The sequence below is a fragment of the Pipistrellus kuhlii genome, unplaced genomic scaffold, assembly GCF_014108245.1.
Source record: "Pipistrellus kuhlii isolate mPipKuh1 unplaced genomic scaffold, mPipKuh1.p scaffold_m20_p_128, whole genome shotgun sequence".
NCBI lineage: Eukaryota > Metazoa > Chordata > Mammalia > Chiroptera > Vespertilionidae > Pipistrellus > Pipistrellus kuhlii.
In genome coordinates, this window is record NW_023425436.1 from 79,879 (window position 1) to 92,990 (window position 13,112).

A 13,112-nucleotide genomic window follows, 5' to 3' on the forward strand; every position below is an offset into this window, starting at 1 on the left:
TACATGCCCTTGACCAGAATCGAACCTGGGACCCTTCAGTCTGCAGGCCGATGCTCTATCCACTGAGCCACACCGGTGTCGGCTGTGCGACGGTTTGGATGGCTTTCCATTTCAAGGCCTAGTTTGCAGATGAAGAAACTGTGGCCCAAACTGTATGGGAAGCGACTGAGGCTCTCGGCTGTGCCAGGTGGCCCCCGATCCTGGGGCCTGGCCCAGCCTGTACCCAGCTGGCATCTCTCCGCAGCTGCTGTGGGTTCAAGACACTTGTTAAGTCCAGACGTTCCTTTAGGACTGGAAGAGGCCAGATTCCAGGCCTCTCGGGTACGGGGACAGGAGCCTGGGATGTCAGATGGGGGTCCGAAGCCTGGGTCCCTCCCTGGAGGCGAGCTCTGGGGAGGGGAGACAGCCCCTGGCATCCTGCGTGATGATTTCAAAATACTGAACCTGAGTTCTTTGTCAATAACCCAAAGTTCGGACTAGCTTCTCTGTGATTGTTGGTTAATTAAAACAAATAAGAACATACTGTTACTAGAAAATAAGATTTTCTGCCATAGTCCAAAGAGCTTGCAGACTTTTATTTAAAACCTATATTCTGAGAATCACAAATCTTAGCAACACCACCTCATAATCTTCATTTCCTGGTATGTCCCTTTCTTTTCAATCAATAACATTTTCCCATATAAGTCTCTCGAGACATTTAGGAAATTAGAAATTTCCCCAGGCTTGTTCTCAGACACATGAGTGAATTAAACTTCGGACATAAATCGGCTACTCATTCGTTGTCTCCTCCTCTGCCGCCCCCAGCAGAGGAACCGGCAGTGCCCAGAGTTCTCAGAAGTTCTAACTTTATTGAAGAAAAATGCATTTTTGGGGGGGCGGGGGTCAAAACAAGGTTACACAGAAGGGAGAGCAAGGAAGGGCTTCAGAACTCTTCCTCGGCATTTAGTGTACGCGATTTCTTGAGATTCTTCAATTTATCCATGGCAGAAGCGACTGACATCTCTCCGTGAACTCTGTTGTCCCTTGTTCGAACGTTGACAGCGCTGTTTGCTTTTTCCTTTTCTCCAACCACTGCGGAGAAGAAAGGGAAATAGCATCGTAAATCAACCATTTACAGAAGATCAAGCGAGCAATCACATGACCGGTGTCTTGAGTTTTTTCTTCAGTATAGAATTAAAGTGCTAAAAAAAACAAAACAAAAAACAAACAAACAAAAAAAAAAAACCAACGAAAAACACACAAGCATTTAGGAGAACAGATGCAACTTTAAATTACCGAAGATAAAATTATACTGAGCCAGCTGGGCGTTTTGGATTTTCTTATCCAGTGTACAGCTATGATCTAAATCGACGTCAGCCATGAATCCTTCTTCAAAAAACGTGCTGGAGACCTACAAGAATAGAAAATGCTCCATTATTGTGTCGGCCTGAGGACTGAAGGGTCCCAGGTTTGATTCCGGTTACGGGCACATGCTTGGGTTGTGGGCTCAACCTCCAGTAGGGGGCATGCAGGAGGCAGCCTATCAGTCATTCTCTCTCATCATGGATGTTTCTCTCTCTCTCTCTCTCTCTCTCTCTCTCTCTCTCTCTCTCTTTCTCTCTCCCCCTTTCCCTTCCACTCTGAAATCAATAAAAATATATTAACAACCAAAGTCTTTGTTGCACACCCCCTACTGGGGATGTGCCCGCACCCAAGGTGCATGCCCTTGCCCAGAATTGAACCCGGGACCCCTCAGTCCGCAGGCTGATGCTTTATCCACTGAGCCAAACTGGTTAGGGCAAGTGCGTCTGATTTTACCTGAAGTGCATACTTGTCACAAGTCGGCCCCACGGGGATGACCATCACCTGACGAGGAGACAGCCAGAAAGGCCTGAGAAATAGGAAATGCGTGTCTTTTCAGAATGACCAGTTGTTACATGATTAAAAATAACCAAAGATTTTTTTAGGAGATTTCTCACTCAATAGTTTTTAAAAAATACTTGATTTCAGAGAAGGGAGAGGAATTGAGAGAAACATCCATGAGGAGAATCAGTCTGCGGGCTGACGCTGTATCCACTGAGCCACACCAGCCAGGGCTCATCATTGATGTTTCTATCTCTCCCTCCCCCTCCTCTCTAATCAAATATATATATATATATACATACATATGTGTATATATATGTGTATGTATGTATATATATCACACTTGAGGGCATTTCGCCCCCCCATTTCGCCCCTCAGTGGGGCCGGGCTTGGGGAACAGCCCTCTTGGGTGTGTGCCAACGTGCTTGCTGTTCAGGGCCCTTTGTGCTGCAGGGTCTCCTCCCAAGTCAGTGATCACAGGGCCCCCCACGAGGTCAACACCTGGGAGTGAAGGGGGGATGGCAGGAGGGGGTGCTCCCCTGGGAGTGTGGGCCTTGGGATTCCCAGATTCCAACTTTCCAAGGCCTGAAACGGCGAGGAGATGACTCTATAGCGCTGCTGGGTTCCCCCAAAGGCCGATGAGACGGCTTCCTGTCGCCGGCCCGTCTCTTCTGGCTCGGCAGAGTGAGGGGAGTTTTTCACTCGTCGAGGGGATGCTGGCTGTTGGTGAGACGGGAGCCACTGGTGTTCTTCCACGGCAGCTTTCCCTTCCAGACGTGGCTTCTGAGGAGTAGCGGACGTGCTCCCTCCCCCACGTCACTCACCACCGCCCCCCGTAGCTCTCCGCTAGGAGGGCGGTCATCCTCTCCACGGAGCCCAGGATGGCGCGGTGAATGATCACAGGGCTCTTCTTGTCGTCCCCGTCCTTACTGGGGAGGGAAAACGGCACATGTCAGGGCTCTATTTTTTAAAAACATGTTTCTTATTGATTTCAGAGAAGAGGGGGGGAGGGAGGGAGTGAGAGAAACATCGATGATGAGAATCATTGATTGGCTGCTTCCTGCGTGCGCCCTAGTAGGGGTCAAGCCTGCAACCCGGGTGTGTACTCTGACTGGGAATCTAACCGTGATCTCCTGGTTCATAGATGGATGCTCAACCGCTGGGCCACACCGGCTGAGCCTGGCTGAGTTTTGATAAAAGTACAATGGCAAAGTCAATGGAGAAAGGATGCTCTCTCCAACCAGTGATGCTAGGATAATTAGACACCTAGATGCAACCAGTGAACTCTGACCTAAACTTTCACACCTCAAAGTCTAAGACTTGGACTCCAAGTGGGACTGTAGACCCAAGTGTAAAAGTCAACACTTGAAAACGTAGGGGAAATCTTCATTGCCTGTGCTTAGGCAAAGAGTGTGCAGATGTGATGCCAAAGACATGGTCCATAAGAGAAAAACTCCATCACTTAGACATCAGTGAAATACAAAACCTAAAATGAAAGGGAACATCAAGACACTGTAGAAGAAGAAGAAGAAGAAGAAGAAGAAGAAGAAGAAGAAGCAGCAGCAGCAGCAGCAGCAGCAGGAGAAGCAGCAGCAGCCCAGCCAGTGTATCTTAATGGTTGAGTATCCATCTTTGAAGCAGGAGGTCACGGTTCGATTCCTGGTCAGGGCACATGCCCGGGTGGCAGATTTGATCCCCAGTCGGGGGCGTACAGGAGGCAGCCAATCAATGATTCTGTTATCATGGATGTTTCTCTCCTTCTCCCTTCCTCTCCAAAATCAATAACAATATATTTCTTTTCTTTTATTTATTTATTTATTTATTTAAAAAAGAAGCTACAGCTTAGGAGAAAATACTACCAAATCCCATACACACCCGAGGGCTTACATGTAGACTATATAATAGGGGTGTCGAACTCAATCAGAGAAGGGGCCAAAATCTAAAATCCAGCCTAAATCGCGGGCCGAATGGTTTACTGTAGTCATAAACTGTCATTGTGATGGAAACGCAGCAGAGTGCAGTGATGACAGCGCGGTGCGGGCCACATTGCAAGGCCTGGCGGGACGGATTTGGCCCGCGGGCCTTGTGTTTGACACATGTGCTATATAAAGAGCTCTCAGCACGCAACAGTGCCACGTGGCCAGGATGTAGCACCACACCGAGGCCCACATGCACTCACGCACCTGACGTAGGTGAGGCGAAACCTCCTCGGGAGCTGGAAGTCCAGCTGGATGGTCCCACACTGCTGGGACCTGCCCCGGGCGTCCTTGATGCTGACGTCGATCTGCAAAGCCAGCGAGGGCTGCTCAGACATGGATCCCGCTTCTCTGTTCCCCTGACCTTCCACAAGGAGGCCCGTTTACCTTAGGGCCATAGAACGCCCCATCTCCTGGGCTCAGCTTCCACGGTTTTCCAAAGTCCGCCAGGCTCTTCTGCAGCTGCTGTGGAGGAAAAGAGAGATGAGAGCGTGCCGGGCTGGCGGGACATGGGCCTCTGAGCCCTCCGCACCCGGTGGCCGCGGCCACCCTGGCGTTCCCCGAGTCCCCACTCCGTCCCCACCCACCTCCTCAGCCTCGTCCCACAACGCCAGCTCGCCCAGGAAGTGTTCCGGCCGCGTTGACAGGTTTAACTGAAAGGACACGCCGAACGTGGAGTAGACGGACTGCAAGAACTGCAGACAGCCCCGGATCTCCTCTTCGACCTGAAAAGAGGGCAAAGGAAATGTTTTATTAATAAACAAACAAACAAACAAATAAATAAATAAATAAATTTAAATATCTTTTTATCGACTTCAGCCCTGACTGGTGTGGCTCAGTGGGTAGAGCATCGGCCTCCAGACTGATGGGACCTGGGGTTCAATTCCAGTCAAGAGCACGTGCCCGAGTGACAGGCTCAGTCCCTGTTTGGGGCCGTGCAGAAGGCTGCTGAGCCGTGATTCTCTCATTGATGTTCCTCTCCCTCCCCCTCTCTGATGTGAAATATATATATATACAATTAAAAGAGATTACTGATCTGTGACCCCGACTGGAGAATCACAGACTGTGATGCTGAAGGAGACCTCAGAGGCCAGACTGAACTCTGCAGTTCAGGGAGGCCCTGAGGGGCTGAGGCGGGCGCCCCGCCCCGCCCCGCCCACCTGCTCCTCGGTGCAGAAGATGTGGGCGTCGTCCTGCTGGAAGCGCCGCACCCGGGTCAGGCCACTCAGGGCTCCCGACGGCTCGCTTCTGTGAAGAACCCCGAAGTCGGCAAACCGCACGGGCATTTCCCTCCAGGACCGCGGGCGGTGGGCAAACATGAGACTGGAAAAGAGGCGGAGAGAGGGCCAAGCGATGAGTGGAACCATAACAGGTCACGAGGGTGCCCCCGGACGGGTCCCTCTTTATTCTGGTCCTTAGGAGGTCGCCAGCGTCAGAGAAATTTCTTCTCCTGTGAGTCACCGCACCTTGGACTTGCATGGCTCCGGCGCCCTACGGACCTGTCTACCCTCTCTCCCAGAATGCACCTCTCCCACAAGGCAGCCTCCTGCTCCCATTCACCCAGGGAATTCCCACTCACTGTTTATAACTCATTCCAGAGGCCACATTTTTTCTTTTAAAGAACAGTTTATTGCCTTGCCGGTGTGGCTCAGTGATTGAGCATCAACCTACAAACCAGGAGGTCACAGTTCGATTCCCGGTCAGGGCACATGTCTGGGTTGCAGATCCCCAGTGTGGGGCGTGCAGGAGGCAGCCGACCCATGATTCTCTCATCACTGATGTTTATATCTCTTTCTCCCTCTCTCTTCCTCTCTAAAATCAATAAGAAAAAAAAAATTTTTTTTTTTCACAAAAAAGACTAATTTATTGGTATTTCGAGAGTGGAGAAGGGAGATGGAGAGAAACATCAATGTGAGAGCGAAATATCCATTGGCTGCCTCCTGCATGCCCCCTACTGGGGATCGAACCCACAATCCGGGCGTGTGCCCTGACCAGGAATGGAACCGTGACCTCTCGTCGTGCACAGACGACGCCCAGCCCCGAGCCACACCGGCCGCCTGCCTGCCCGTGACTGCTCACCAGTGTGCCGGACAGTTCATGGGCTTGAGGGCGAACGTGTCCTTGTCCACGTCGAAGGCGAACATGCTCTGGCTGTGAAGCTGCCAGTGGCCTGAGGCCTCCCAGAGCTTGCTGCTGAGCACGTTGGGGGAGAGCACCTCCATGAAGCCACGGCGGTGGCACTCCTCCTGCGGGGAAGACAGGGGAGGTCAGCGCCGAGGAGGCCTGCCCTGGGGCCCGTGTGCTCAGGGTCACCGTGTCCACCTGGGAGGACGGGCCCTCAGCTGGGCGTGGTCCCCTCGGGGTCAGGAACGGGGGATGCACACGCCTGTGTCTCACGTCGGGGATGTGTGTTTTACCGTATGCGACGGCGCACGATGCTTTAAGTCTTTGGGATGCTACTCAGAGCGCGTTTGTTTATGAAAGCATGAACCTCCAAGGCCAGCGGGAAAGGAGCGGAGGTGAGAGCTCACCTTTAGGATCAGGAAGGCAGGGCAGGGAGGATCTGGAAGCAGCCTGCTCCAGCTGACAGAGGCCTCTAGGACCCACAGTTATTATTATTATTATTATTGTTGAGATTTTTACGAAAGTTATTTTTACAGAGAGAGGAAGGGAGAGGGAGAGAGGGATAGAAACATGGATGAGAGGGAAACCAATAGGCTGCCTCCTGCACGTTCCACACTAAGGATCGAGCCTGGAACGTGGGCACGTGCCCCGACCGGGAATTGAACCGCGGCCTCCCGGTTCATAGGGCGATGCTCAACCCCTGAGCCACGCCGGCCAGGCTGTGGGACCCACATGTTTAAGGCAGCGGTTCTGTCTCCTCTCGAAAACAGCACTGCCGTTCCGGTACCCCACACCACGTCTGTGCTCTCTCTCTCGGGAAGCCTTTAGAATATTTTCTTTCTCTCTCGGTAATGGACGGCGGTGGCCAAGGACAGCATGCTTTCACACGCAAAACCCCGGCACCAGACCTGCCTCTGCAGGGAGCGGACACCGTCCCTTGCCCACGTGGGGCCCCCGATGCTACGGAGCCCGCAGGCAGAGCCCGGCCGGCTCTCTGGGCAGGATGCCGCCCCGGTTCCAGGGACACTGGCACACAGCAGAGTGAGAAGACCACGTCGGGGGTGCAGGGAGGAGCCTCAGGCCCGTCCTTATCCCACAGCGGCCAGCGGAGAACCCCAGGGACCCAGCAAAGACAGGCCCGTGGGAACCGGGTCCCCGGGGGAAGATGGGGGCGCCCGCTGTCCGGGTGGATGGTATCCCTGCCCCCGAGAAGCTAGAGGAGCGCAGAACGCGAACCGATCGGAAAACGGTCTTTATCGAGGTGGTCAGTTCAGAGGTCACTGGAGTGGATCTTAATCCAATGGGCCAGGCTTCCTCATAAAAAGAGGAGGTTTGGAGAGAGAGAGAGAGAGAGAGAGAGAGAGAGAGAGAGAGAGAGAGGGAGAGAGAGAAGGAGGGAGGGAACAGATGAAGAGGAAGATGACGCAAAGATACGCAGAGAGGACGCCAGGGGAAGGCAGGAGACTGGAGGGAGGCACTGACCCGCCAGGGAAGCCCAGCGTGACGGACACGCCAGCCCTGGCTGGGGAAGGCAGGGAGGACGGGCTCCCCGAGGGTCTCAGAGGGAGCACGGCTCTGCCCGCGCCCGGATTTCATGCTGCCGGCCTCGGGAACAGGGAAAGGACACATTCCTGCTGTAGGCCACTCGTGTGTGTGTGTGTGTGTGTGTGTGTGTGTTTAGTAAATATATTTTTACTGATGTCAGAGAGGAAGGGAGAGTGAAAGAAAGACAGAAACACTTATGAGAGAATCATGGATCGGCTGCGTTCTGCACGCCCCCTACTTGGGATGGAGCCCCCAGCCCGGGCCTGCGCCCTGATTGGGAACCCAACCGTGACCTCCTGGTTCCTAGGTCGGCGCTCCACCGCTGAGCCCCGCCGGCCGGGCCGATTTTGCAGCTTTCTGTGTGTGCTGCAGGCCAAGGCAATCCCCTCGGCTATGTCTGGCCCCCGTGCCCATCCCAACATTCGGGGCGCAGGCCTCCCCCCAGCACCCTTACCTTGGCGTGTGAGGCCTGGGGCTGTGTCTAAAGGGCTGCGCACCCTGCGCCTCACGCAGGGAGGCCTGGGGCCGCCCCCCGCCAGGTCTGTGTCGCATCTGCGAGAGACAAGAGACCCTGTGAGGCCGCCCCGGAGGCCCCGCCTCGTCTCAGCGCGCTCCTCCCGCGGCCTGCAGAGTTCGGGGTGCCGGGCCTGGATGCCTTTCCAGCAAAGAGAGAGGTCAGCAGTCAGGATGGGCTTGCCCCCCGCTGGCGCCTCTGATCACAGTCAGCGACTCCTCAAGCCTCGCCGCCCTGCCCTCTGATGGCCGCCTACGGCCTCGCGGGAGCCGCCGGCCGCTGGGCAGCACGCACAGCCCAGGCGAGAGCCCCGGGGGGCAGCGCCCCGGGCGCAGCGCGAGAAGAGGGGACAAAGGGAGACGAGTGAGCCGCACAGAACCACCGGCACACGCCACGTGCTCTGTCCCCGGGAAGTTTTCCTTTTTTTTTTTTTTTTAAATATATTTTTACTGATATCAGAGAGGAAGGGAGATGGAGAAGGAGAGAGAGAGAGAGAGAGACATCGATGATGAGAGGGAACCATGGAGCAGCTGCCTCCTGCACGCCCCACACTGGGGATGGAGCCCGCAACCCGGGCCTGTGCCCTGACCGGGATAAGAACCGTGGCCTCCCGGTTCAGAGGTCGATGCCCAGCCACGGAGCCACGCGGGCCGGGCTCCCCAGGAAGCTCCTGGAGAAAGGGCTTGGTGAAGCCCAATGGGAGGGGTAAGCGAGGAGGAGGAAGACGCGCCATGGGGGGAGAGGAGCGCGAGCACAGGACGGCGACAGGAAGAAGCCTCTGGAGCGAGAAGACCCGAAGGACAGAGTCACCGGGGGACCCGCCCCGGGCCACCAGAGTGCGCGGCCAGGGCTGTCCGTCCTGACAGACAGCAGGGGGCGGGCCAGGGACGGGCATTCGGCACCGGGCCCTGGCCCTTGTCGCTGGTCCATGGTGACGGAGACGAAGAGCGCGGGAAGGGACGTCACCCCGTAGTCCGCGGTCCCGCCCCGTGACGGACGCCCGCCCACGCGTGTGCCCTGCGGCCGAGCGCCTTCAGAGCTCTGCCCCCCTTTGGCCCGGAGCCGCCCGCTCTCCCCGCTCACGCGGATGAAGCCCAGCAGCGTGTGGTAGACGGAGGCTCCCCGCGGGAGGAAGAAGCAGCTCCCGGGGCTCAGGTCGTGGAAGAAGAAAAGCTCCTGGTCCTGCAACGACACGTGACACATAACACGCGCTGACACATAACACGCGCTGACACATAACACGCGCCAACACATAACACGCGCCGCCACATAACACGCGCCGCCACATAACGCGCGCCGACACATAACGCGTGCCGACACATAACACGCGCTGACACATAACACGTGCCGACACATAACACGTGCCGACACATAACATGTGCCGGGCCCCGTTCCCATCCCCCAGCCACGGCACCCACTGTCCCTCGGGACTTCCACCCAACGGCCCCCAACGGCACCCGGGAAGCGACACTGTGGATGGACGGTCTCGCTACCCTTCGAGCCGTAGCTTCTGCTCCGCCTTCTATTTCCTGCTGACTTTCTCACTTGGCATCTCGGGGGACGGATGCCACGGGGAGAAAACATGGCGAAAAGACCAGAAATTAGCCGAAACCGGTTTGGCTCAGTGGTTGAGCTTCGACCCATGACTTGGGTTTGACTTCCAGTCAGGGCACAGGCCTGGGCGGCGGGCTCTATACCCAGTAGGGGGCGTGCAGGAGGCAGACGGACCATGATTCTCTCCTCATTGATGTTTCTCTCTCTCCTCTCTCCCCGCCTCCCACCTCTGAAATCAGTAAAATGTTTTTAAAAGATATTTAAGCACCTAGGAGGACACATGTTACTTTTGGGACACTTTGGTTTGGGGACAGAGGGGCGAGCTGACAAAGTCCTGCTCCATCTCAGGGGCGAGGGGGGGGGGAGGAGGGAGGAAAGAGACGCCAGCCCTACCTTCCCGATTCTCCTGTGGTCTCGGCTGCCGGCCTCCTCCTGGGCCTCCTCCCAGGCTGTCATCATCTTGCTCTCGGGGAGGGACACCCCGCAGATCCGCTGCAGCGCCTCCCTAGCCGGGCTGTCCTCATGCACCGGGACTCTGGCCTTTTAAAAGAAAAGCCGGTTTGGCTCAGTGGATAGAGCATCAGCCCGTGGACTGCAGGGTCCCAGGTTCGATTCCGGTCAAGGCCGCATACCGCAATTGCAGGCTTAATCCCCAACCCTGGTTGGGTGCAAGTGCAGGAGGCAACCAATCAATGTGTCTCTCATATCGATGTTTTTTTCTCTCTGTCTCTGTCTCTCCCCCATCCCTTCCATTCTCTCTAAGAATCAATAGGAAAATATCCTCAGGTGAAGATTAACCAGAAAAACAAGTACATTAAGTTAAAGAGTAAGAGTATTCTTTATAAAGGACCCTTGAATTTTTCAGTCAAGCAGAAAACGCTTTTTTTTTTTTTTACAAGTCAATTCATCATTTCGTATTTTCTGAGTTTTCTCGATTTGTTTTGCGATAGGGTTTCTTTCTCATGAATAGGCAATCAATATTCATAAATTGGTTGATGTCCGCAGTCTTGTTAATATGTTTACAATGATGGGAAAATAAAACTCGGGGGGGGGATAAATCTTTGATGGTAAATTACACTAAAAGCAGCACAGGCCCGGCCGGCGTGGCTTGGTGGTTGAGTGCTGATATGAATCACAGGCAGCATTTTTACTTACCTGGCTGTCAGGCTCCTGTTCCCCCTTCGCATTCTGAATGTCCTCTTCTTGGTTTGGACTAGAAGGAGGCTGGGGAGAGAAAGGTAAACGGTAAACAGCTCATGCCCGCGACAAGAAAGAGCAGCAGCCGAAACCGGTTTGGCTCAGTGGATAGAGCATCGGTCTGCGAACTGAAAGGTCCCAGGTTCGATTCCGGTCAGGGGCATGTACCTTGGTTGCGGGCACATCCCTGGTAGGGGGTGTGCAAGAGGCAGCTGGTCGATGTTTCTCTCTCATTGACATTTCTAGTTCTCTCCCTTCCTCTCTGTAAAAAAATCAATATGACCTGAGGGAGGAGGGGGACATGCCAGCAGGCAGCAAGTGCCCCCCACCCCTGTTTGGGGGCTCTGGGCTGTCCTAAGCAACCCCTACAGCCCTCATTGGGCACGTTGTTTTCTGAAGTTTGGTCCTTCCTGTCTGGGAATTCCCCTATATTCTTGCTAAGAACTGGAGATGTATTTTAAAATATTTAAATATATATATACATAAGTACTTATTGATTTCAGAAAGAGGAAAGGAGAGGAAGATAGAAACATCCTCGATGAGAGAGAATCATGGATCAGCTGTCTCCTGCTCACCCCACACTGGGGATCGACCCCTGACCTCCTGGTTCATGGGTGGATGCTCAACCACAGAGCCACGCCTGCAGAACTATGTTTATATACTTACTGCATTTTAAACCTAAATACATTTAATTATTTTAAAGCCCCCCCTCCCCTAGACTTTAAACAAGTAATGTCACTGGAAAACGGTGGTGTGGCTGCCACCAGGGACTCGCAGCCCATTTTTTCACCAAGATGGGGATAGGGGCCCCTGGTTTTCAAGAACTGTGCCCACTAAACATAGGAATTGTATGACATTGCAGAAAAGTAACTTGTCCTTCAATGAATTAAAAGAGTGAAATCCTGCACTAAATAATGATGCTCCACACACAGACCTCAAGACAATAAAACCCCAACGCGCCCAAGCGAAAACTAGAACTTTCAACATGCCAGCAATTTTTTGTGGGGGAAGGATCCCCAAGCAAAGGAAATGGCTCTTCTGCTCCTGCAGAATCACGGGCGGCAGCGATGGAAGCGGGGAGCTGAGCGGAGCTGAGCGTGCAAACTGGCCAGCCCGGCGGCCGCGGGGAAGGCAGGGTCCCGGGTCCCGGGAGGGCAGGGCACGCCCGCAGGGGCCGGGAAGGACCGGGGAAAAGCAGGCTCAGGGTGCCCCCCGCGGAGGGAGTCCCGCCGCCCGCTACCTGCCTCCTCCTCCCGCGCCGCCCGGCGGCTCCGCTCCTCCGCGAGGCTCAGCCGCAGGCGGGACAGGCGGCGCCGCAGGTCCTGGTTCTCCGCCCGCAGCCGCGCCACCTCCCGCGGGAGGCAGGGCCCCCCGGCCGGGCCGCGGTCGGGCGCGTTCAGCTGCGCGTCCCGCAGGCGCTGGACCTCCGCCCACAGCCAGCGGACGTCCTCCTCCTGCCGCTGCAGCCGCGAAGCCGCCGCCTCGGCCGCCAGCGCCTCGGCCGCCATGGCGCCCGCCTCCCTCAGCGAGGGCGCCGCGCCGTGGCAGCCGCGGGGGACGGGGAGGACGAAGGGGCAGCGGGGACCGGACACCCGTGAGGGGCAGGGCGACGGGCGGGCGGGGACCTTGGGAACTGGGGAGGCGGGGCCGCGGTTACGTACAGCGCAGGGGCGTGGCCATGGGAACGCGTAGCCATGGGAACCTAGAAGGCGGAGCCACGCGGAGAGGCGTGGCTGCGGTACGTACAGCGCAGGGGCGGGGTTATACTGGGTGAGGCGGGGTTACAGTTACGTACAGCGCAAAGGCGGGGCTATAGGAACCGGGAAGGCGGGGCTGCCGGTACGCACAGCGTAGGGGCGGAGCCTATAGGCACCGGGAAGGCGGGGCTACCGTTACGCAAAGCGTAGGGGCCGGGCTACGGGAACCGGGAAGGCGGGGCTGCCGTTACGCACAGCGTAAGGGCGGGGGGGTTATGGGAACCGGAAAGGCGGGGCTGCCTTACGTAGACCGTAGAGGCGGAGCCACGTAAACTGGAGAGGCGGGGTTACCATTACGTACGGCGAAGGGGCAGGGCTATGGGAACTAGGGGGAGGGGCGATCGTCAGAGGCGGGGCTGCGGCTACGTACAGCGCAGGGGCGGGGCTATAGGACCTGGGGAGGCGGGGCGCCGGGGAGGGGTGGGACTGAGGTTACGTAGACCGCAGGGGCGGGGCCTGGAGGGCGGGGCGGGGCCCGAATAAGTTCAAGGTGCTTTCAACGCTCTTCGCTTGTCGCCGGGCGTCCGCTGAACGCAAAAGGTCTAAAATCTTGGAAAGGTTAGCATCTCCCTCCCGGGAATGGCTCCTGACTCCGCCCTCCCA

At 56.0% G+C, this 13,112-nt stretch overlaps 1 protein-coding gene across 1 annotated transcript; it reads right to left on the reverse strand.

Annotated features, from left to right (window-relative positions):
- Positions 1-654: 654 nt before the first annotated feature.
- LOC118717030 (threonine--tRNA ligase 2, cytoplasmic) lies at positions 655-12,353 on the reverse strand. The gene is made up of 13 exons (XM_045580463.1): positions 11,997-12,353; positions 10,711-10,779; positions 9,949-10,095; positions 9,085-9,183; positions 5,898-6,064; positions 4,979-5,141; positions 4,406-4,543; positions 4,206-4,283; positions 4,026-4,126; positions 2,667-2,771; positions 1,798-1,870; positions 1,276-1,390; positions 655-1,071 (listed from the first exon to the last, which is right to left on the reverse strand). Exons 1-13 carry the CDS (start codon positions 12,258-12,260, stop codon positions 923-925), a joined length of 1,668 nt encoding a protein of 555 aa, XP_045436419.1. The 5' UTR covers positions 12,261-12,353; the 3' UTR covers positions 655-922.
- Positions 12,354-13,112: the final 759 nt, after the last annotated feature.

Coding starts and splice junctions, on each gene's coding strand:
- LOC118717030 (XM_045580463.1), bottom strand. CDS start 12,260: ATGGCGGCCGAGGCGCTGGCGGCCGAGGCGGCGGCTTCGCGGCTGCAG. Junction 4,284..4,405: donor TGTGGGACGAGGCTGAGGAG/GTGGGTGGGGAC, acceptor TTTCCTCCACAG/CAGCTGCAGAAGAGCCTGGC. Junction 1,871..2,666: donor GAGAGCTACGGGGGGCGGTG/GTGAGTGACGTG, acceptor CCTATTTCTCAG/GCCTTTCTGGCTGTCTCCTC.